Source organism: Mercenaria mercenaria, chromosome 1 (genome assembly GCF_021730395.1).
Source record: "Mercenaria mercenaria strain notata chromosome 1, MADL_Memer_1, whole genome shotgun sequence".
Classification (NCBI taxonomy): domain Eukaryota; kingdom Metazoa; phylum Mollusca; class Bivalvia; order Venerida; family Veneridae; genus Mercenaria; species Mercenaria mercenaria.
This window is the reverse complement of record NC_069361.1, coordinates 60,260,809-60,286,422: the sequence shown is the minus strand read 5'-3', so window position 1 is coordinate 60,286,422 and position 25,614 is coordinate 60,260,809. Positions and strand designations below refer to the sequence as shown.

General features: G+C 34.6%; 1 protein-coding gene and 1 long non-coding RNA gene across 2 annotated transcripts; one reads left to right on the top strand and one right to left on the bottom strand.

Annotated features, from left to right (window-relative positions):
• Positions 1-1,786: 1,786 nt before the first annotated feature.
• LOC128558990 (uncharacterized) lies at positions 1,787-8,808 on the top strand. Its single transcript, XM_053549638.1, has 5 exons — positions 1,787-1,868; positions 2,422-5,200; positions 6,182-6,551; positions 7,682-7,793; positions 8,738-8,808. Exons 2-5 carry the CDS (start codon positions 4,047-4,049, stop codon positions 8,806-8,808), a joined length of 1,707 nt encoding a protein of 568 aa, XP_053405613.1. The 5' UTR covers positions 1,787-1,868; positions 2,422-4,046.
• Positions 8,809-9,137: 329 nt separating this feature from the next.
• On the bottom strand, positions 9,138-10,863 carry LOC128555239 (uncharacterized). Its single transcript, XR_008369908.1, has 2 exons — positions 10,056-10,863; positions 9,138-9,506 (listed from the first exon to the last, which is right to left on the bottom strand). It is a non-coding gene; the product is annotated as an uncharacterized LOC128555239 (long non-coding RNA).
• Between the last annotated feature and the right edge of the window lie 14,751 nt (positions 10,864-25,614).

Here is a 25,614-nt window from a genome sequence, read left to right as displayed (position 1 = left end):
TGTGGCTGGAAGAATACACATGTGGGCTCCTGTCTCACTGGTTGTTTTCAGTCAAACGTGAAATACTCGTTAGAAAATGCACCGATGAGAGCGTAAATATAATCAGTCGGCTATATTTCTCCACCGCTTCTGCGACGAATCCTCCACCGCCGCTGCGTTGGAACCACCGCTTCTGCGAAAGCTATGGCCTGTGTGAATTCATTCCTTTTCTATATGCTGACATAAGAGTTTCCTTGTGATGTTATAATATGACTTATAAGACATGTACACACTTTCTATTATTACGCCTATTCAGATGTATTTAAAATCAATATATATATTGTTGCAGAGAGTCTATTATGTAATAACAATATTTAGGGTCTCTGATTGTTAGCAAAGATTTTTTGCTATAATTAGGTTAACATTGAAAATTTGGAATTAAAATAAAACAATACTTAAAATGATAATATAGATTTTAAGTAATCATTTATTATTTTCCAGCAATACTTGTACATAGAAAAGAAATCTTCAAAAGTAAAGAAACATGAGATAAAATGTGTGTGACACAGTCTCATTTGTTGCTATACTGATGTATAAATTATGCACATAGGTCTGCTTTTTCATTGTTTAGCTTCTGAAGTGTGCCTGTCATTCTTATCAGCGCAACTCTATCACTTGCCGGGATTGCTGACCACCAGCTAGCTGGTCATGGTATATTAGATCAAAGCTAGGGTCTGTAGAGTAATTATAACTGTATTCATGCTGAGGTGTTACTGCTTAGCTCTGAGCAGTTTCTGACCAAGATTCCTCCGACTGAATATGATTATTAATAACGCAGACGAAAGATAGAGTGGTGATTGTTTTAAAACATTTCCATACTTTCCCTAACCAATTGCTTATTAATAAGATATGCAGTACATCATGTTTCTCTAGTAAGTCTGACCTAATTATATTAAAAATTCGAACTATCTAATGGCTCGAATCAAATTTCCATGCGCATGAGCTGTACTACACTTCTAAGAAAGTGAGTTTTGACCGTATTTTCGTGAAATGAAGACAGATTTGACGATCAGATATCAGTGACTAGTATAATAATCAACCATTGTTTTATTTTGCTGTTTTCAAGGAAATCCGACGATATTTTAACATTATTAAAATGAGAACATCAACATTGACGACTTTGTTTGAGAACATCCACACTCTTAATTACCATTGTTGCAAGTATGCTTCCTAAAAGATGTCTATGAGGCTGACTGTCACTAGGTTGTTCAACAAGTATAGTCTATACATGCAAATATAGTCTATACATGCAAACAGCAGTTGAAAACTTATATGCGAATTCTCCGCGAGGTTATAGGCCAGTTAAATTAGAACCGGCGAATCTTATAACAATGGCTGAGCTCATGTTATCAAAGTATGAATAGGCTAAGAAAAGCAGACATGTGGCGTTCTGATTGACTGCTTGAAGCAGTCTTAGGAAAGACATTATTTTAGGATAACAAGATAATTTCGAACAAAAGTCCTGCACACAAAGTTTAAAAGCAAATAGTGGACTGGAATAGTTACATGTATTGATTGTACTGTTATTTTGTTAATAAATATATCCATCCCAAAGTGCATAAACCACTGTTAGTTAGTTCATTACTTTAACTAAATATTATAACTGTAAAATATTTTAAACCTTAAATTTCAGAAACTTTCGTATATCAAATACAATCCAGCCTGGTCAATACAAAAGGCATTATCACTTAAGGTTCTGCACGTTTGATAAACCGGAAGTAAGGCATACAGTGTATCATTATTACTAACAGGGGTGGTATAGTACGTCATCAACAGGTGCGCGCAACACTTCCCGATGCGGCATTTTTATGTCAAAACACCTCGATTCGGTGAGTAAATTTGCGATTATTTCATTGGTAGCGAATAGATTTGGAAATGACATATAGTCTAAAGTACCCGCATGTGTCTCTAGTTTATCACTGACGTTTGCATTTTTCAAGAAAGTTTTACGTTTAAGAGAACATTCGAGCACAATGCACTTCATGGAAACACTTCCCTATTCACCGCACCATATTATATCGCATAAAAAGAGTTTTCATGCATTTCTAATGACTAAATGCCTTGACGGGTGTTCTTTTATGGCAAACTGAGGTCAGTGATACCTTAATTAATTATCGGAATCTATAATTTCAAAGAAATCAGTGATATAAAATTTCGCCTTCCCGGTTCACCAGGTAAAATGATGCACTTCCCGGTTCACCGCCCGGGTGGCATCGTGTTTGACTTAATTATATGTAGCCTTTCAATTTATTTTGACGCATGGTACTTCGGTTGCCTTACCAGCAAAGATAGTATTTAGCAATGAACGTTTATGTCAGTAAAAACAGTGTTTAATTTACCTTCAAGGGCTATATTATGACAGATTTACTTTTTCTTTTTCAGATCACAACAGAAACACCAGAGATATTCTGTTTATCAGAATTAAATTATGAAGCAAAACACTTAGGGTTCAGCAGTATGATATCCGTAGACAGATGAACATAAACTGCATATAGTAATTCATTCTCGGGAATAAAATGAGAATCAGACTTGAAGAAAGAACAATACTCGCTTGTTGTGGATGTTTGTGAAAAAGTCAGAAATGAAGACCACAAAAGTAGTCGTTGTTTGAGGTTCACTCACTGGCAATATGTGCAGACACCGTTTAAAACAACTCACTGTTACGTGTGACTACTACCGTCAACATTTAGCCATGAACAGATTTTGCGTGACTATGGTGTCCTTCAAACAATTGTGATTTTTTATTGAAACATTTTTTGTTTTGTCTGTCTGTGTTGAAGTTACAGAGTCTTGTCAGTGCATCTCCTTTCTTCTAAATAACATTTGACAGATTTTGATGAAAGGCAACAGCAGTATTAAACTTTGTATGAAATGTCGTTGACACTAATGCTCATAACGGGTAAAACACAACAATGTAAATACTAAATATTCTTGTTATCTCTATGCTTCGGTCAATAAACGTTCACAGATTATACTACAAATTATACTACATTGCCACTTTATCAATTTTTGTGTGTTTTAATTTCTGAGTTATAATTAGTGTAGTTGCGCAAAACCTCAACATTTTCCAGTTTAATGGTTTCAAGAGTTATTATATTCTGATTTTTGTTGATTTTGAAGTATAGGAAGTGCATCTCCACTTCAACCTTTTTATAATTTTCATAATTACAAATCTTGTACATGGTGTATATCATGACAATAATTGGTTTTAACGGTAACTTATCAATAACATTCAGAGCTTTCTTTTCCGTGTAATTCCTTCCTCTATAGACGTTGACATATTCTTTGACATTTTTTCCACAAAAAGCTGCTGTCGTCTATTCAGAATGTGGATAAAAAAAACGGCCATTTAAAATAAAACACTTTTAATTTCATAATAACCATGTTGTTGAGGGTATTGTGCGTTTAAGAATATGTGATTATAAATTACCAATAGTCTTTTATCGTTTTTCTTTTACACTAAAATTACCACAAAAGTTTTGTGGAAACGCTATAAGACTGAGAAATCCAGAAATCCGAGAGGAACTGTTGTCATTGGATACCCGGCAAAACTTATAGTTAAACGGAAGGTAATACAAGACGAATTCCCGGATTGGAAATACGTGATGCGGGCTGCGAGAGGCTCGCGCTTGGAACCGTCTAATCCAGAAACTGCACGTGCGGAACGTATAACCAAACAGAAACACGTGACAAAGGGCACTGCTCCGGTGTCCACTTCGAACATGTTCAGGGCACTTTCTGCTGAGTCGGTGCAATCGGACTCTAGCACGGAAGGATACAATTCTGTCCGTGAAACCACCTCTTCGGACAAAAGTGAGACGGAGTTGGATGACTATAGTCAGTCCATGCTCCGAATGCAGGCTCAATTCGACTCCAGCTCGGGTCGTAGATCGGGAAACTCCGCTGGTGGACCCGGTGACCAATCAAAGCCGAGTTCCACTTCCAGTGCTATGGGCTAGGTCAGCGGAGGGAATAGCGACCGTGTGACGTGTCAACAACAGACTGCTATGAACAAAAGTGGTAAAACATTGAATGAATCGAACGGTACTTTACATACTTTAAGCATTGCTGCTCTTAATGTTTGTGGCCTTAAGAGGCGTTCTTTATACCCAGAATTTGTTAATTTAGTTAAAAGTCATGATATATTTTTACTATCAGAAACAAAAGTGGATGAGCATGATATTATTGATATTGACGGATATACCTTTTTTAGTAAACCTCGTAAACAAAAATATATTAGAAAAAGTGGTGGGGTCGGTGTATTGATAAAGGAGAGTGTTGCCAAATATGTTGATACTATTGATAGCAATTCTGAATATATAATGTGGATAAAACTAAAACCTCAATGTACAAATTTAGAAACAGATATTGTTTTGGGTATTGTATATGTACCTCCGATGCATTCTAGGTTTTATAATGATGACGAATTTGAGTTGTTTGAATCTGATATTTTTGCAATATGTAGCGAATATGAACATGTTTATATTTCTGGCGATTTTAATGCCCAAACGGCAGAAATGCAAGACTACACTAAAAATGACGATTTTTTGTCAGACTTTTTTCATTTTGACAATGATACCATAAGCTTTTTTGATCAAAGGTCCAAAATGGAAAACAGTGGAATTTCATTAGAGAGAAAATCGCATGATAAGAAGATAAATAATCATGGCTACAAACTTATAGACCTGTGCAAAATTAATAATGTATTTATTATTAATGGAAGGCTGGGAAATAAGCCAAGTAACCTAACCTTCCGAAATGTCTCATTAATTGATTATCTGTTATCTTCAATTTCTGCATATAAATTTTTGTACGAATTTAATGTGACTAATGTAGACAGTTTGATGTCAGATGGGCATTCACTAATTACCTTTAAACTCATAATTAATCAAAAGATAACGCATGATACAAGCATGAGTAAACCAAAAAACCCAAAATGGGATCAAACATTATCCCATACTTTCAATGAAAATATTAGTTTTGAGGATATAACTGCAACTGTATCTCAAATGCAAGCGAGCAATCCTGATGATGTAGATCAAAACATGATCGATAATGTTACCTCTAAATTGTCAGACATATTCATACAAAGCGCCCAAAAAACATTCCCCGACAAAAAGTCAAGAAATAAAGCGTTTAAAAGTAACTACAAAAAGCCATGGTATGGTACTGAGTGTGACAAAGCACGAAAAACTTATAACAAGGCTAGAAAAAAATATACTAAGCACCCATCAGAGTACAATAAACTTCATGCAAAAAGTGCATGTAAAAAGTATAAAAATACAATGAACATGTATATAAATAAATACAATAAAAATAACCAAAATAAATTAAGGAAAATGCATACAAAGCAACCAAAAGAATATTGGAAGTTCCTTAATACTGTAAAATCGAAAAGCAAAAGGGCTGAAATGCCATCACTTGATTCCATGTATAATTATTTTAAGGATACTAATAATAACCAATACCACGATATGGACGACAGCGATATTCTTAATAATTTAAACATTAGTGATGACGATAATTTATTAAACGCATATATAAGTCAGGAAGAAATTGTTAAATGTATAAATAATTTAAACAATGGTAAGTCTCCCGGCCTGGATAGTATAATTAACGAATATATCAAATCTACTAAGGAGAAAATGTTACCTCTGTATATTGCTTTATTTAACCTCATACTTAAAACAGGTATAATACCGAGAAGCTGGACTGAAGGGGTCATTATACCCATATACAAAAAAGGTGATCCATTAAACACCGAAAATTATCGGCCAATCACGTTACTTTCATGTGTTAGTAAACTATTTACTTCTATACTAAATTTAAGATTGGGAAAGTTCCTTGACCAGAATAGCATCCTCTCGGAAAACCAAGCCGGTTTCAGGGCAAATTACTCCACTACGGACCACATATTCACTTTAAACTCCATCATTGAATTATTAAGGCATAGTAAAAAGCAAATATTTACATGCTTCATTGATTTCTCTCGAGCATTTGATTCCGTGTGGAGGGTAGGTCTGTGGAGGAAGTTGATAAAGTATAATGTAAATGGAAAGTTCTTCCGAGTAATACGAAATATGTACTCTAACATTAAGTCCTGTGTCTCTGATGGTAACACTAATTCACAATTTTTTCACAGCAATTGTGGGGTACGTCAAGGGGAGAATTTATCCCCTCTACTATTCTCCTTATTCCTAAATGACCTCGAAGAATATTTAGATCAAAAAGGCAACTCTGGAATCAAGATGCAAGATAATGAGAACGATCTTGTCACCTGGCTAAAAATAATAGTTTTACTTTATGCAGATGACACAGTTCTTGTCTCTGATAATGCTGATGACCTACAAAAATGCCTCAATGACTTTAATGATTATTGCAAAACCTGGAACTTGGTTGTAAATAAAGATAAAACTAAGATTATTGTCTTTGGTGCCAGAAATAATGCTAACTTCTCATTCAAAATTGATAATTCTACACTAGAAGTAGTTGATTCTTATAAATATTTAGGGGTATGGTTTTCTAAATCTGGAAGCTTTCTAAATGCAAGAAAAAATCTCGCACAAACGTCTCGTAAAGCTATGTTCTTATTCTATAAAAGAATTAATAACCTAAATTTACCTATTGATCTAATTCTTAAATTATTTGATCATACGATACTACCAATATTAACATACTCATCAGAAGTATGGGGTTATGAAAATTTATCAATGCTTAATAAAATTCATAATGAATTTTTGAGGAAGCTGTGCAATCTAAGAAAAAGTACCCACAGTACATGCTTTTAGCTGAGTTTGGAAGGTATCCAATTGATATAACTGTAAAATGTAGAATGATAGGATTTTGGAATAGGCTAGTTACTGGTAAACAAGATAAACTCTCATACCAATTATATAAGTATATGCTTAATCTATCAAATTTCAAATCTAAATGGATCAACCACGTAAAAAATATCTTTGCTGAAACTGGAAGAATAGACATATGGCAAAACCAAGAGCAACTTGAAACAAAATCAATTAAATATATTATTAAAAAGATACTACTTGATCAAAACATTCAAAGTTGGCATGCATCTTTACAAAACTCATCAAAAGGTAAAAATTATGCCCTAATTAAGGATAAAATAGAATTAGAACCATACCTGATTAAACTAGATAAATCTGAAAGTAGGCTTTTAATCAAATTTCGAACTAGCAATACGTATTTTCCCAATGAAGTGGGTAGATGGGCCGGGTTAGCTGTTAATGAAAGGGAATGCCCGTGCTGTGATAGCTTGGAGACAGCTGATGAATATCACCTGCTACTTAAATGTACCTATTTTCATGCAGATAGAACAACCTATCTGAAACGCTATTATTATGAAAATACGAATGTGTACAAATTCAGTGAACTTCTAAACAACTCTTCCATTAAACAGTTAAGAAATGTATGTAAATTTATTAAAACACTCTTTAAAAAGTTCAAGACATGATCCTGAAGAAGTACTCATGTATTGTATAAAAGCTTAGTCTTATAAATAGGCCTATGTACACTATTTGTCTGAAATTGTAATGCTTGATGTTTGATGCAAACATCCGACTGTTTCCTTTTATGATGGTACCTCAAAGTTGTATTCTACATGTCTACATAATCATTTATGCAGGTGCGAAGTAATGCGCTAGTGTCACTGGTGACGGGGCGCGGACCCGGTGGCGGGCTGGGAATGCGGCATGACATGGAAATCTATGTGACCATGGATACTCATGTCGTGCTGGGTATCCCTAGCCGTGGCCTCGGGTGCGTGCTCCCGGAACTTTGGACAGGACCGCGTTATTTCGCACCTATCCTACAACTGTTAATTGCAATTAAGTAATTTAATTCAGACAAAGCACATGCCGACAGAAATGCTATTTTCAAGCACATATCTGCACTAGCTCCTTGAAGATGTGCCCATTTAGCTTCTCAATGACAGCTGAAACCCAGCACAGCATTGTCGCCCATGTGCTTTGTGCGTTTGTTACAAAATGTTTAAAATAATGAACATAATAATGTTTCTAATCAACTTACTAATGCATCTTTTGACATCCAATGATACTCCCATCTGTATTATTATTAATCCACAATGATTGAATATTATTATAATCCTTACTTCTAACAAAACAAATACCAGGTCACCTTTCCACTGTCGGTGCACATATTTTTACCAAGAGAACCAATCAATTGCGAGAACGCACCGATAAACACGCCCATGTGTAGTCATTCACACGTTTAATAGCTTTGACCCAGTGATCGAGTCAATACACATTGTCACGTGACCTGTGTATTCTATATTAGTAAACAAAATACCTTAGTTGAATATAGTCTGTTTCAAAAGTTATAGTTTCCCTTTCCCGCTGACGAAATGCTCCAAAAAGATCATAATCATAAAAATGGTATTTGTTTTGCGTGTAGGACTGGGATGGGGCTGGAGACACATTCGCAGTACTGTAAAATACTTATTTGCTGTAATGTGGCTGTGCCCTTACCCCCATAACAGTCCAATCAGTGAAAATGTAATTCTACTTCCTAGCATTTTTTAGAATTGAAATTAATAACACCATGTCACGTATAATTGTATTGTATTTAGAGCAACTGTTCGCTCATACATCGTGTAATATGATTTGAGATGAAATAAAGTGTTGTCTATGTCTATGTCTATGTGTCTATGTAATTATTTTAGGGTTCCCTGTCGTGTCTGAATATTACCAGTTGTTGAGAATATGTGACATAGAGATGTACACTACTTCTTGATCGAAGAAAATTAAGGCATACAATGTGGAACAAATTTGTCAGATATGCGATCTTAATGAAATTTAAGGTGAATTTCATTTTTTTTAAATGTTGAGTTATAAAGAATTACGTCCAAAGTTAATGAAACGTTATCATTATACTCGTATAAGTGTGTATAAAATTTAGAATTGCTACAGTCAAGTAATAAATCTACTTTCGTTGATTTGTGTAAATATATAACATTAGCTGATAACAAGGAAAATGTTGCTATGTCTTGAAAGTGTATGTGCGTATGTTTATGTCACAACGGCTTCCACTGTGTAAGGGTTTAAATAAAAAAATCAGTAAAGTTTCCTATTTTAAATAATCTTTTATACAACAACATTTTCAACAACTAAACAGTTTAAGAAAAGTAAAATAATTAACATTGCAAGTAAAATTGTTCTACCACTGTTCAAGCTCACTTCGAGTTTTAACATGTAATTGGGTGCACTAAGATTTGCAAGCAAAATCTGAACATTAGTCAAATGTTAAATCCTGAACCGCTTTCTAGTGTAGATTCAATCGATGTCCCATTCTGCTACGTGGTAATTATAATTCGGTTGCAGTCACTCTTGTTCCTTCCCTGCGCACATCTAAAACCCCTTAATAAGAACATTTCGTTGGCGCGATACAGTAATTTCTCATTTTTTCCGAGCAATTGTGATGAACACGTGGCCCTGAAACGTTAAACAAAATTAAATAGCAGCATATCATTAAAAACTAAACTGCACTGGTGCGACGTTATACCTTTAAAAATATATTAAAAGGTTGCTCCTTTAAAAAACAGCACATGATAATAATTTAACTACATAATTTTGCTTTACTTAGCATATTATCAATGCATTTGTCCCATAGAATCTTGCCTTGAACTCAAGTTCGGAATCAAAGCCATCATATTCGACTATTTTCGATGACACGCCATATATAGTTATCATGAAAAAATAATTAGAGTAACAAGTTAACTAACGGTTTTCAAAATACTTTCTATTTATATCATCATGCGTGAAGTGCCTATCTATCTATACCCCTGATTAAGGTTTCTCTACCGTAAAATTATTGAAATTAAATCAGTTATTTATATCCTAGTCTAAATAATGAAACATCGGGTAGACCTTTTTTGTAATATTTTGATATTTTATGTTGTCTGCGGATATCGACAAGTCAAAAACATATAACGATATTCAACTCTCGAGTACAATATTATTTGGACTAATTTATATCCATACCTTCAAACAGCAACCGACATATTCGTGTTTGGTACGGAGACCTAGTTTAGCGTTGAAATCCTTGTCTGGGGGTAATTCCGTTAGAGGATGTTCTCCACTTCTCAAATATTATGTCGTACAGCTTTTGGAAAATATAATACGTCAATTATGTCTTGCATGTCAATCACTCAGCAATCCTTTTTAACATATATTGACAATTCCATTGATGCAGACTAGAAGTTTTGTTTCCTTTTTCATCTTTCATGTACCTAAAATAACAAGTATAAGGACATGATAGAACATATATCATACATATGCACGTTTATAGTATACAACATATGTTCAAGATATGCCTCGTTCTTTCAATAAGTACTATCTTCAAATGCTTAAATGAAGGTAACAGACCATCTAGTGCAAGCACTCTAACAATTAGTTATTCCAATTAATAGAACTTCCAGGCAAGCGTGATCACATTTACATGAGCACCAGCCCGATGTTAGTCATGCTGGAAATTGGTGAGCCGGGAAGGACATCAATTCAGTTGGTGAACCGGGAAGGCGAAATTTTAGTTTACTGATTTTTCGGAAAGTTTAGATTCCAATAACTAATCAAGGTATCACTGACATCTGTTTACCATGAAAGAACACCCGTCAATGCTTAGATTTATCAGAAATGCATGTAAACTCTTGTTATGCGACATAATACGGTGTGGTGAATAGGGAAGTATTTCCATGAAGTGCATTGTGCACGAATGTTCTCTTAAACGGAAGGCTTTCTTGAAAAATGCAAACGTAAACGATGAACTAGACGCATGTGCGGGTACTTTAGACTATATGTCATTTCCAAATCTATTAGTTGTCAATGTAATAATCGCAAGTTTACTCACCGAATCGAGATGTTCTGACACAAAAATGCCGCATCGGGAAGTGTTGCGCGCACCTGTTGATGACGTACTATACCACCCCTGACTAAACTGGATTCGGAATACGGAATCGAAATTCATTTCTTGAATGGCAAACCATGAGTAAAGATCTAAAAACGACAACAATGCTATATTTCTAAAGACAAAACACGATATTAAAAATGTTAAATAGTTCTAAATAGTGTCTTTAAATCAGCCTGCAATGCAAACATAAAAAGCACACGGACTTATACATTTAATTTCAGCATATCTAAGATCATAGCATATATTTACGACTGATAAGTTTAATTAAAAGCTACAATGGAACAATTTATTTTTGAAAAGGTTATTTCCCATAGACTCCTGTTACGAAAACTTGCGTAAGGTCCAAGCATTTTGTCTAGCAAAAACATAAAGCACATGACCCTACCGTTTTACATTTGCCGAAATTTGCAAGTTTATTCTAAAATTTTGAAAAATCGGGGTTTAATAATTAGTGTTGAAAAAAAATGGATCCGAACGTGCAGAACTACCTTAAGCATCATGCGAGAAAGAAATTCCTCTAAGCCTTTTTGTGTTATTTCATGTGGCGGCTTAAATTTCTTCGGTATCTATACACCTTTCCACACTCCTTATATCACCACCCCTCTTTATTTTCATATTTTTTATATTTGATTCTATTTTATTTCCTCCTGTGATGTATTTCCGTATGTCATCATAATCGTGTATCATAAAAAGCATCATCACAATGGCATCATGACATCATAGTTTTATCATCCTACAAATAAAGTTATGACAAATTATAATAATGATTTAACAAATTCATTGCATATCAAATATTCAACGCGAATGATGACAGTTGTAACAAGAGTGCCAGAATGTCACAATATACGCCCGTCACAGCAAATTTCTTTACATTAGCACCTGTATTTGCAAATGGAATTTTAATTTTCTAGTTGTTTACAATGTTGTTGTTTTTTTTTAGAAATTATTGTAATTCATTTATTTTTCTAAGTCCACAAAAAAAAAATCATTACCAGGTCAAGATACCTTAAAATACACCCAAAATTTGAAAGTAACATCAATGTTGTTGTACCACAGAAAAGTGGTCTTGGTTTTTCCCTACGGTCAATTATAAAAAAAATTACAATGTAAGTTATTTATAGTAACAACTAAGGGAAGTTAATCTTTAAAGTAAAAAAAAAAAAAAAAAAATCCCCCCCCCCCCAAAAAATTCTAAGTCCACACAAAAATCCTTACCAGGTAGAGATAGCTCAAAATACACCTCAGAATTGGATGTAACATGCATGCTGTACTACAGAAAAGTGGTCTCGGTTTTTCCCTACGACTTGTAATGAAAAAGTTAGAATATAAGCTATTTATAGTAACAGCAAAGGGAAGTAATTCAAAAGAAGGGACCAGTGCATGACACTCCGTCTCAAGATGGTGTACAATTGTGCCAAGTTACATCAAAATCCCTCCATGCATGAAGTAGAAATGCACCGGACAAGTCATTCTTGTATCTGACCTTTGGCCTGTAAGTGTGACCTTGACCTTAGACCTAGGTACCTGGTTCCTGCGCATGACACTCCGTCTCATGATGGTGAACAACTGTGCCAAATTGTATCAAAATCCCTCAATGCATGAAGAAGAAATGCTCCGGACAAAGTTTTCATTCTTGTATCTTTGACCTCTAAGTGTGACCTTGACCTTACCCCTAGGGACCTGGTTCTTGCGCATGACACTCCTTCTCATGATGGTGAACAATTGTGCCAAGCTACATCAAAGTCCATTCATGCATGAAGAAGATATGCTCCGGACAAAGTTTTCATTATTGTATCCTTTGACCTCTAAGTGTGACCTTGACCTTAGACCTAGGGACCTGGTTCTTGCGCATGACACTCCCTCTCATTATGGTGGACAACTGTGCCAAGCTACATCAAAATCATTCCATGCATGAAGAAGATATGCTCCGGACAAAGTCATTCTTGAATTTTTCATTCTTGTATCCTTTGACCTCTAAGTGTGACCTTGACCTTAGACCTAGGGACCTGGTTTTTGCGCATGACACTCCGTCTCATGATGATGAACAATTGTGCCAACTTTCATCAAAATCCCTCCATGCATGAAGAAGATATGCTCCGGACAAAGTCATTCTTGAATTTGACCTTTGACCTCTAACTGTGACCTTGACCTTAGACCTAGGGACCTGGTTTTTGCGCATGACACTCCGTCTCATGATGGTGAACAACTGTGCCAAGTTTCTTCAAAATCCCTCCATGCATGTAGAAGATATGCTCCGGACAAGGTCTGTGGACGCCGCCCGCCCGCCCAACAGCCCGTCCGCCCGCCAGGGGCATTCCCATAATACGTCCCGTTTTTCAAACGGGCGTATAAAAATTGTAAACAAATAATTTACCGAAGGTAAAAATCAATGATGCTTTACATCCAATAGATTACACAGGTAAATTGATAAATCGTTTACATAGCTTAACAAGTTTTACACATACATAGAGAACAATATAAGATAAGGCATATTTACCTGGAAAATGTATAATTTCCACTCCAAAAATATGCACAAGTATAAATGAGAAACCTATGTAAACAAAGCCATTTTGAAATTTTGACCAAGAAGTGACCAGTGCTGTGGATTGGATGCTATGGATCACGTGCAGATATTTATTAAACTGAAAAAGTTATTTCCCGTTAAATAGAAAAACGTATAAAGTATGGAAGGCCGGGAATGTCAAAAGTTACTATAGTAGGAAAATCAAAAACAAAAACGATTGTAATATATTATCTATTTGAACTCTACGACACTTACATCTTTGGTTTTTCTCTCCGCTGTGACTTAAGTGTTCTCGCAGATCAGTTATTCCGGCTAAAGTTACGCCACAAATATAGCACTACAATCCAATTTTCCTCTCGCGCTTCCTATGGCGGGTAAGGTCAGCATTGGTGGCACTGCACAGACACAAACGTGCGAACTTCATTATGCTTGGAACACCTGAAATTCAATTTCACTTAACAATGACAGTGAATTCCACTTAAGAAGAAAACTAGTTTTAATATCTTCAATATATTTCTTTGAGACAAGAGCTGTAGTTGAAACACATTGTAATAGAAACCACTTACATTTCGTTATGCGTGTGTATGTTTTCTTGTTAAGCATCTTTAAACAAAAACGTTTAGTGATATAAACGACAGTGTCTGCTTGTAGCATTAAGCAGTATCAAGCCATAGACACGTGACATAATACCACACCCAGCCACATTTTACATGGCACTGGATTGACCAATCTTAGAAACATCCTCTCAATGCTGAGCGCCAAGTGAGGAAGCTACTAGTACCATTTTTTACGTCTTTGGTATGACTCTAGACTGGCTCCCGTCCCTATGTTTGTTCTTATTTACCTATATACAAGTTTATTCATTAAGAGGGAAGTAACTCCACCAGGTTGTTTTTACACTGACATTTTTTATTGCCCCTGGCTCCGAACATATGTATGGTTCAGCCATCAGATAAAATGTGCTATTTTAGAGGCTTAAGATTTTCTAATTTTGCTTGCAGTATTTATATAAAAAATAACCATGCAGCCAGGGAGCCAGGCTAGTATGACTCATCCAGGGAGCGAAGACGTGACCTCCCGCACTCAAAATGGGCGCTCTACCACTCGGCTACCGAGGAAATTAACATAGAAATTATTAAGTGTCAAAACGGAACAATTTATTAGATTTTTGTTTCACACATTGTGGATAAATGGTCAATCACGTGAAAACAAAGGGATAATAATTTTCCCTTTCCAAATGAAAGTCACCTATGCATCATTTTAACCCGTGTATCATTTTGCCCACGTCACTCAGGAGGTATATATGATGTCATCATTTAAATGGTCTGCTGTGGATCTAGATAAGTAATGTTAATTACTGTACTGCTAATTTCAGAAAACCGCGCCGATACATCATACACAGGTACTCACTGACTGATATCGATTTTCTTATCGTGAGTGGCTTATTTTGTAACCGTCATTTACATAAACTCCACCCAAGACGCGGGTCAAGTTATGTACATTTCATTATAAAAGACAGTCATACAATGTATATATTGTTTTTAAAATTGATGATATTACAGTTTTTAGCCGTATCTCAGAAACAGTTTCAAATCAAACATTTGTTATAATCGCAGAATAGATAGGACTGATTACATTATGTGCCCCATTCGATAGCTGTTTATGAACGTCGCATTATCTCCATTATGTCACGTATGAAAGTATTTTTTCTGTCACTAATGTCCACGCGAATGATTGAAGAAACTAGAGAATAACTGACCAAAAACCATATTACCATGGTGAATGGTTTTGCAGTTCATGCTTGTACTCGCTTCTTTAAATAAACACGTTGAACTTCAAATCAACAGGAAATACCGGTAATAAAACGTACAATAAACCGTTTATTAGACCTTTCTAACTGAAACTGAACACGCAGCAAAGGACCTGCGATTTTTATGCATAAGCTGTTTTATTTTTGACGTCTCACCAAACAGTAACAATATTTGATGCTAATCGACTTATGTTTCTTAATGTTTCCTAAATCATCTTTAACAGAGATCCTATATCATTGAGTTATTCTATTTATCTTGCAAACATCTTCCTGGTGTCTGTTTTTTCTGACCTAAGAAAATTAAAAGGTAAATGTAGATTTCCCGGAAGCAAACGCAGCCACACTTTTTTCGCCCGCCCAATAAAACTGTAGTGGAAAGATATAGAAGATTTTTTGCGCATTGTGCAGGTACGGTCATTCCGCAGGTACACGGTCATTCCAATTCGATGTGACAAACAAAACGATCTGTATGAATTACAATTTGAAATAAATGATAACTGAAAATCATATGTATTTTTTTTTCTATCAAAATATTTATTCTACACTGAATTAATTTTCAAACAGAATTATTATTTTGTTTAAACTTGTCAAAGAATATTGCTGAAGTTACAGTTTTTTTTTAAATAGAAAATAAGCTTTTCTGTCATATTTTTGAACATGTGAATGAGTTTAGCATTATTTTCAAAGGATGTACGGTCTGTATTATGCCCCTCCCGTCAATATATTTTTTTTTTGCATTTGTTCGCATTTCAATGCGTGCGTCAGAATTTGTGTTTCATTGTTATATATGGGATTTACCCCGTCCTCTTCCCAGCGGGAAGACGGTATTAGAGATAACATCTTAAAGTGCAAGTCTAAGAATTTGACACAAAGTGTCAGCAAGTTTTGCTGATATTTAAACTAAATGTGAATGAAATTGGCACTATCGCTAATGTTAGTTAGATTGTCTGTAAAACGGGTAGAGCTTTCTGGAAAATCTCCTATCACCGGCTAGTAATTGGCAATCCAATTCAAGATTCAGCGTTATTTCCGCCACATCACTTCAATAAAAGTCAAACTGATCACGCACTTTCAACTAAAAATTACAATAAAAGTTTCAAATAGATTCCAAAACATAATCTGGGAACTCAGTGCCACTAAAGACGAGGATTATGTTTAGCCCTTGTGCAATAAAAATGAATTTCATAAAGGTAATTGTAAAGAAGGAAAGAACAATACATTGCTATCTTACGTTAACTTACACGAAATATAAAAATACTAATAAGAACAATGCATTTCAGAATCATATCATGAAATAAATTTCAAAACGTCAATTATAAAGCTCAACTATCGGCACATGAATGTGTTGAGAAAACCCCTAAATTATTTCAGATGTACGAATTCCGTTTGATTTTGAAAGGTCTATTTAGCGTTCTCGCCGTAAATGAGACGTATACGATGGACACAATGTTAAGCACCATACTTTCATACTGGAAGCAGATAGGCGCAAATTAAGAAATTCTTCATACCCTCGAACACGGTTACAAAATTCCAATTTTTCAAATTTCTGAACCTACCTTTTCAAAGAATATTAAGTAAGATTTGGAAAATACTGACTTCGTAAGTTTATCGAAACCCTGACAGTTTCCTCATACCGTTAGACCACATACTTTACTGTCTCAGTTAACAAACAGTGCAAAAACGACTAATTTTAGATTGAATAAACGTAGAAGGAAATTTTGACTGGAAAAAGTAGGTTCAGGAATTTGAAAAATTGGAATTTTGGAATAACAAGAATTTCTGAATTGCTTCCAGTATGAAATATGCTGCTTAACACAGTGTCTCAATAAAGTGAAAGTACTACGTATTTACTTTATTACCGTTCGGACTGAGTTCAACACCTTTCGTTGTTTTGTTGTGGTTTTTTTAGGAAGATATGGAGACTGAGAGATCAGTCCGTAAAATGGTCTTCAGATTCTAAATAATGCGTCCACAATAGCTCAATCGCATAGCTTCAATCAAAATAAAAAGGACCATTTCTGAGCTATATAGATTTGCGTATTCAGTGGGTGCCTAAAAAGTTGTGCGACCTGTTGTTTTCCACTTTTTGCTAGGTGAATTCTCAGAACTCAGAAATCTGATTCTAAAAACTGCGTTTTTTTAATTCAGTGAAGTTTAGATCCCAAATAACGGATATTTGTAGAATTTAATCTTAGACGCACATATCAGATATCTACTAATTCCTTGAGCTGCTTTTGAGGCTCCTACAGTAGTCATTACATATTTAATTTTGTTTAGGTCATAATTCACAAACTAGGATAGTCATTGAAAGTGTTTTTTATTATCATTTAAAGGGTTTACTTTTAGATGCTTATTATATGCATAATCCAATAATATAACGTAAATGAAGGCATTTTACAGGAATAATATACGTTTTCTGTGTATTAATGTCTGCAGAAGCCCTAATGATTTTTAGAGACTGAGATCACCTATGGCACGCCAATTGTCCAATAATTACGTGAACCCAGGTTCACGGTCGAAAATCTAGGATTAACGATCGATAAAATAGGTTTTTCGAACGTAAAGCCAGGTTTTTCGAATACTAACCTATATTTCGAGCGAAAACATATTATAACGGGCGTAAACCTTAGTTTACACTCTTGAACCCATGTTTACTTTCGATAAACTAGGTTTTTCGATTGAGCAAGAACCTATGTTTACGGGCGTGAACCTGGGTTTACGAGCATAAACAATAGTTTACGAACGTGAACCTATGTTTACGACCGAAAATCATACTTTTGTTCGAGAAACCTAGTTTATCGAACGTAAACCTAGGTTCACGCTTGTATACCCAAGTTCACGGTCGTAAACATAGGTTCACGTTCGTAAACATAGGTTCACGGCCGTAAACCAATGTTCACGCCCGAAAGTCATAGTTGATTTTATTATCCTAATGTATCGACCGTAAACCATGGTTTCTCCCATGATAAACTAGGTTTCTCGATTGAACAACAAATTTCGATCGTAATCCTATGTTTACGGTCGTTATTCTATGTTTACGCTCGTGAACCCGGGTTCACGCTCGTAAACCACAGTTTACGAACGTGAACCTATGTTTACGACCGTGAACTTGGGTTTACAAGCGTGAACCTACGTTTACGAGCGTGAACTATGGTTTACGGCGTTATCCTATGTTTTCGCTCGAAAATATAGGTTAGTATTCGAAAAACCTGGTTTATCGATCGTTAATATTAGTTTTCCGACAATTGGCGTGCCATAACCACCAATATATCCCAAGATTTTTATTATTTTTATTTTATCTATAAATTTAACAGACGGAAAATCACGTTTTATCGTACAAAACTATTCAACATTTTTTTTCTACGGGCATACATGTATCAGTAAACCGTTCTACATAATGTCACTGTCTTCATTCGTCTATCGGACAATTCTACCAACCAGTATCAGTACACGAAAGAAATAAAATAAACAAATGGGCCTCAGTCGCTCACCTCCTGATAAGGACTTTGACCGTTTGACCTTGCTTCCAATTAGGTTTGGTGAAAATTCTTTGAGCAGTTTATTTATCTAGTGACATAGTTTCTGAAGATCGAGTCAAAACTCTTGTCTGCAGAGTGTTTACAAGCTTTTTCTTTGCTCTGACCTAATCTAACCTATCTACACCCATAAACAAAAATCTGTAATACATCCAGAAGCAGCACCCCACAACTGTAAGATATCATGCCAAACTGTGACATTTTATAAAACCACAGTAATTTTTCTACCTCGTATTATAAGTAATTTTTCTCCCTCGTATTATAAATCCTCTGAAAGGTATTTTTTTATCGATGCACATGAGCATAAAATATGGTTGAAATATCTTTTAATAATCCCTTTTGATAAAAATATATCAAAATTTCGAATTCGAATTCTGTAATAAAACGTTTGATAGACTTCAATATACTGTGTTTCGCATGTTAAACCATGACATATCATTGATCTAGAAATACAATTCATATTTTTTGCAAAAAAGAGGTAAATCTTTACCATTTCTTTGGTCAACAAACCACCATCAGCGATTATCATATGTTATCAGGGGAAAACTGTAGCAGCAGCATCCTCAATCTGTAACATGATATCCTCCATAACCTAATCTCGTGTAACAGTTCGTCCCCCCTGGTTAGGTAGATCCTATATATTACATTCGGCTTACACAGGTAAAGAACTTTTAAACGATTGTCTTTATTTCTCGTTCACGATTTTACTTCCGTTGATACATGCCCTGATCCAGTGATACACCAGATAAAATTTGAATTATTTAAAAGTTTGACCAGGGCTTAAAAGTATTAGCTCATTTTGTAAATTAACCTGTGGGTATTAAAGGAAAAAACTGCTTTCAGAATCTAATTCTAAAGAGGCATGTGGTGTAACATATATCCTAGATATTCATTGTAAAATGGAAAGTCCGCGTTAAGCATTAGTAATGTTTGAAAAGATCTACTGTTCAAAACATAAGAGAAACTGACACATTTTAACAAATTAGCAGGGAGGGAAAGTATGTGTAGCTCAGTATTCGAATGGCATGCAAATATTGGTTTAAGTTAAGTTTTACAGAGACATTATATACGTCCGACCCCCTGAAAATGATATAATTAATTGTTGTCAATGAAACAACGATTTTAATGTGATCTATAATGTTCGCAGACTTAGCATTAACACTTAATTGAAGGAGGAATAATAATGTAACATATATCACACATGTAACTTTACCATTTCAACAGCTTTGTTTTAATGCATCAGAAAATATTACAAAATATTCCAGTGAGATTTTTTCTTGTAACACGCTTTAAAATACGTTATCACTAACCATTGTTTTTTAAAAAGAGACTTATGAAGAAATTGAAGCCATAATTGTCACATACTGATATATCTAAACTGTTAGGGTTAAATATTAAGATATTTTTCTTCTGTTATTTCAGATATTGCCTAAAATATATATTGCACCATCCATGTAACACTAATTTTAGATGGAATTTCAATAATATCAATCTGTGCATTCATATGATCATACAGCTGATATGTACAAGTCTTCCCGTGATTAAAAATCAAGTTTTATAAAAAGTATGTTTTGAATTTTAGAAAAAGTAGTGTTATAAAGACATATACAAAACCAACCCAGTTAGCTCAATAGGAGGAATCATAGGGTCTTGAGTCAGATATCTGGATGAGGCCTTTGTTCTCCATGACGATAGGATAAAGGCATCGTGTCTGAAGTCAATCGACTTCCACCTCTTTAATATGGAAAACTCAGCACTTACCTGTAGAGAACTGAGTAGTTCCGGTACAGAATCCAGGGACACCGCTCAACATTACATGTAGAGAACTGAGTAGTTCCGGTACAGAATCCAGGGACACTGCTCAACATTACCTGTAGAGAACTGAGTAGTTCCGGTACAGAATCCAGGGACATTGCTCAACATTACATGACTGAATTTCTGTTGCAAAGCGGTGCTAAACCAAAACTAACAGACAAAAGAAAATATGCAGGTATTTTAAGTACTACTTTAGAATTTTAGATTTAAAACTTTTTTGCAGGTTGACTTTTAGTGATACCAAATCAGTATATAAGAAATATGTCAATTTTGATAGATATGAAATAAAGATGACTATTGTAGTCATTTTGAAACATTTAAACGAATGATAGAATGCATAAAATATCTTTTTAATATTTCAAACTATGCAGACAAGGACTTAATTGTACTATGCGGTGGAATATTCCTGATTACGTTGGAACATCACTAAGAGAAACTATGCATCAATCATAACAAGTAAAGTTTGAATATCAATTAAATTAGGAAACAAAGGCTATGAAAAAGGCATGACCTGTGTTTGTCAAATGTCCAAACTATAGTAAGAAACTTAACTTGAGAGTCAAGTGTAGGCCTAATCAAATGTCATTCATAAAAATTAAAGGGAATTTTGGAAACCTATGATTTTCTTTTGTCAGTTGCTTTCCATTTTATATGTAATAAAGCAACACACACATTATTCATAACAGCTGCCAACCAAAGAGAAAATATGCTAAAGTAGGTAACATTAGAGTGAAAATATCTTTAGTCACATCTTAATCAAAACGTGCGGAATGTGATTCTTGTAACACTGCTGCCTCAAATTGTGTGCCGTTCATATTTTTCAGATATTTCATCATGATTTTAGGTTCAGATTTTACTAATCCATTCAATTTTACTATAACAGTTTAAGCGTGAGGGCAGTTTAACATCTCACTACATTTAATGAACAGACACAACCAAAATCAAGTCAGCTTCCTAAGGATCATCTTAAAAAAATTATTTACTATCACAAAAACCATGTAATGTTTGTAAAAAGTCTCCTCGTACTCGGATTCAGTGTTGTCCTTTTGGATCATGTTTACAGAATTCCGTTTTACACGTCATTTACTTTAAACAGACTTAATCCAACTGAGTCTGCTATTTATTTGCTTGGCTGCCTTCTTTGCCTCCAAAGGATCTTCTTAAAGTATATTGCAAAATGTTTTCAGCATCTCTTAAGGTGTCGTTCAGAAATAAGGCAATAAGGTATACCATGCGTCCCCTAGACTTTTACCAAATTGTTCGGCAGGACCAACTCATGGTCCCATGGAAAAAAAAAATTCTTTTGAACTATATATGATTTCATCGTTTCCATGGCAACCATTAATTTTTGGAAAGGACAACCATATAGATGATAAACAGTCATATCTTGGTCAGTTTTGGTGATAAAACAATAAAAAAAGGTATCAAAATGGAGCTAAGACATTGACCTTAAAACAGCAGTAATTAACTAATTTGCATATTCATGAATATTAATGAGAATGTTACAAAATGACAAAATTTTATTAGAAAATAATATTTTCTAAGTTTTAAATCAAATTAAATGTACCAAACAGTTTTGATCTGTTCTAAAAGTCTCTCAGTGTTTTCGTAAATAGTATTTTGTAACACTGATGGTAAATTTTTTATTCCAAAATAGGTATGTTTAGCTAATTTGCATAAAATTAACCACTACCACAACCAACGTCTCAGGAAACAAGATACCACTAAAATTTAATAAAATGATATAATTAATTGTTATCAATAAAATAACAATTATGTGAGCTATATTGTTTGGAAATGTAGTTTAAACACCTTTTTGAAGGAGGAATCAGTATGTAACATACTTTACACATGTTACGTTACCATTTCAATAACCTTGTTTTATTATTATTATTATTATACCAGATTTATAAAGCGCCCTTTTCATGATAAACACGTTCAAAGGCGCTTTACATATAGCAAACGCAGCCACGCAGGGCGCGAAATTCATCCTCTACTAGTATAGACACAGAGCGATCTGACCAGAGGGACAGAGTGAGACAAATAAACTCTGGAAAGTAGATCCCTTGGAAGCACCGAGAACACGGCAAACAGTGAAAATTGCAGACTCGGTTTGATTGAGTCTGTTCATGTTTATGGAAAATGCAACACTGACCACGTCCCCTAGCACCGGCTTAAGCAGAATTCAATCTTCAAATCTAAATGAGTTGAAATCAATGATCCCGAAGGACCAGAAAATATAACAAGCCCCCAGAACAGATAGAGAGAAATCCGTTTTAGATACAGACTTGTCCGGCTAACTTAGCCTAGCCTGGTTCTTTAACGTGTCCGGTGTATAGCACCGATACACGCGAAGCCGTCTTTCCTAGGAAGAAGCAGTACAGGCCTCTAACTTATACTCCAGAGCATCTTAGAAATGTCCAGTGTCTGGACCGGGATTCGAACCCCGGACCTCTGGATTGACAGTCAATCGTGTTACCACTATTCTACCGGCCCACCTTATTACATCAATTATTTAGAAAATAAAGATCAGACAGTTTTGATCTGGTCTTAATGTCTCTCAGTGTTTTCTAGAATAGTATTTTGTTACTCTGAAGGTAACTAATTTTTTCTACATTAGGTATTTTAGCTAATTTGTACGGAAGCCTAATAGGGACATTTTGTCTTAGTTTTTATGCATTACCTCTTATGTGTGATGTAATATGCGTTACGTATTATTTATTACCGGTTACATTATACATATATATATAGAGAGAGAGAGGTGAAGCGGGAAACATGAACTGAATCCTTTACTGATATGTGGAATGTATAAAGTTTTCTTTCACAAAACTCAACATAATAGCTCTATTAACTGGAATCTACATTCCGCATTGAAAGTCTGATCTAATGTACTTTGCTAACAAAGTATTTGATCGGTATGATTTTGGCAAGAAAGTACGCTAAGACGATGTCAATATGTACTGTGAAATGTGTGGTTCCCATAGGAAGATATATAGCCAAGACTCAGAATGTCTAGTAAGACTGCTCAAACCTAAAAGTGTTCAAATTTCCATACATGTACAAGATGCTATATATAGAGCTATTAACACTTGTTGAAGAAAAGTTTGATTTAATCACTTATTAACATTTCATTTCATCATATCAGTTTTCATTGCATCTGAGAAAATAAATATTCTATTGGATATGATACAGATTTGGTTAGGGGACACTTCTATGACGTTTGAACCACTGGCATCAGAACAGAAAGAAAATGCCTCTGTACATGTTATACCCTAGTCTGTGTACAGACCGTATGTTTTCTTCAAAGGAGATAACTCCTGAGGCTATTCAAATTTTGTATAATTATGTCCCTTGTCTTCTCAAAACAGTCTGTGTTCAGACAGTATGTTTTGTTCAAAGGAGATAACTCCTGGGGCTATTCAAATTTTGTATAATTATGTCCCTTGTCTTCTCAAAACATACATAGATAATCAGAGCCAAGACTGATGAAGTCAGAATTGTTTACAGATTTTTTTTTTCTAAAATAAAAAAGATTATCTAGTCGGTAGCCAGACTAGTTATACCCTACCCCTAGGATTTCTATAAGAACAATGGTCATGAAGGGGAAAATATACTAACCCGTTTCAATCGTAAATTTCTCAACTTAAACGCGCAGTTCGGTGAATGGGTACCTAGTATATTAAACAAGCGATAATTAACTTCCATCGTGCACCAGTCATATTGTCTCAATATTCCATTTTGTTGAGATTATCAACATATTTTATGCTTTCGTCAACGTTACAGAAAAAAACTTGCTTGACCTTCCCTAATGAACATCGGTCTAGAGGTCACGGCAGTGTGCACATATTTGGTAAACATAATGTAAACAAACAAAAACAGAATTTAAAAAGAAATCACATTTTTACAATAAAACTCGAAATGATGAATGAAATTCATCACAGTATATGATCTTTTATTTGAAATCATACATTGGTCTGCATCTGTTCTGTTTATTTTATTCATTTTGCACATTTATGCTGCATTTTCACATTTTAGCGGACACGTGTAGTAAAATGACGATTGACATACATTTTCACATAAGCCAATCAGAATGGTTTTGTAATCTAAAACGGAACTTCACCAGTGAAGTTCAAGCAAGTTTTTTTGTGTAACGTTGAAATAACTATAAACTACGCGTTGTTTTTCTAAGATCAGCAATATTGAAGAAATGTGACCGGTACACAATGAAAGATTAATTACCACTTGTGTTTGATATCCATCTTATGTCTAAGGTTTTAGGCATTAGGTATTTCATCTTATGTCAAAGGTATTAGGAATAAATTATTTTATGTTATGTGTAAGAACTTATATACTCTCTATTAAGACTATCGTACTTTATAATAGATAAAGTATATAGTTTGTATAAATATAGTGTTCAGTTACAGACATAAGTTAGTTCAGAGATTTCTAACTGCGCATTTAACAAAAGACGACGCACAAGATCTGTAATGAAAAACTTAATGCAGCAAGGCAGCAAGACAACAAACCGAGGAAAAAAAGAAAGAAAGGAAGAAAAAAAAACAACAGAAAATAAGAAATGGGTTTATTTAGTCTGTTTATAGGAAGTAATGAAATATATAAACCTGCAAGACCACAAACTGAAATGAATCACTAGGAAATAAGAAATGGGGTTTATCGAGTCTGTTTATGGGCAGTAATGAAATACATAATACTGCATATGCCCATTTGTGCCAGTTTAAGCCATTCTCTGTTTCCTGGATAATCCAAACCCCGACTTCCTTTTACAATAAGTATATTTTATTTAAGTCATGGCCATGGCTTTGTAAACTCAAACCACAACACCAGAAATACAACGTAACATTTTTAATAACAATCCTAGGTCTGGTGACTCTAGGTTAAATACTTTTTGAGATAAACATGACATATATTCGGACAGAACAATTTTAGGT

What these genes read in the sequence shown, in the direction of transcription:
- LOC128558990 (XM_053549638.1), top strand. Translation starts at nt 4,047, where the DNA reads ATGAACAAAAGTGGTAAAACATTGAATGAATCGAACGGTACTTTACAT. An exon ending in AGTAACTACAAAAAGCCATG is followed by an intron (nt 5,201 to 6,181) that starts GTATGGTACTGA and finishes ATTTTTTCACAG; the next exon opens with CAATTGTGGGGTACGTCAAG. An exon ending in GGATACTCATGTCGTGCTGG is followed by an intron (nt 7,794 to 8,737) that starts GTATCCCTAGCC and finishes TAATTATTTTAG; the next exon opens with GGTTCCCTGTCGTGTCTGAA.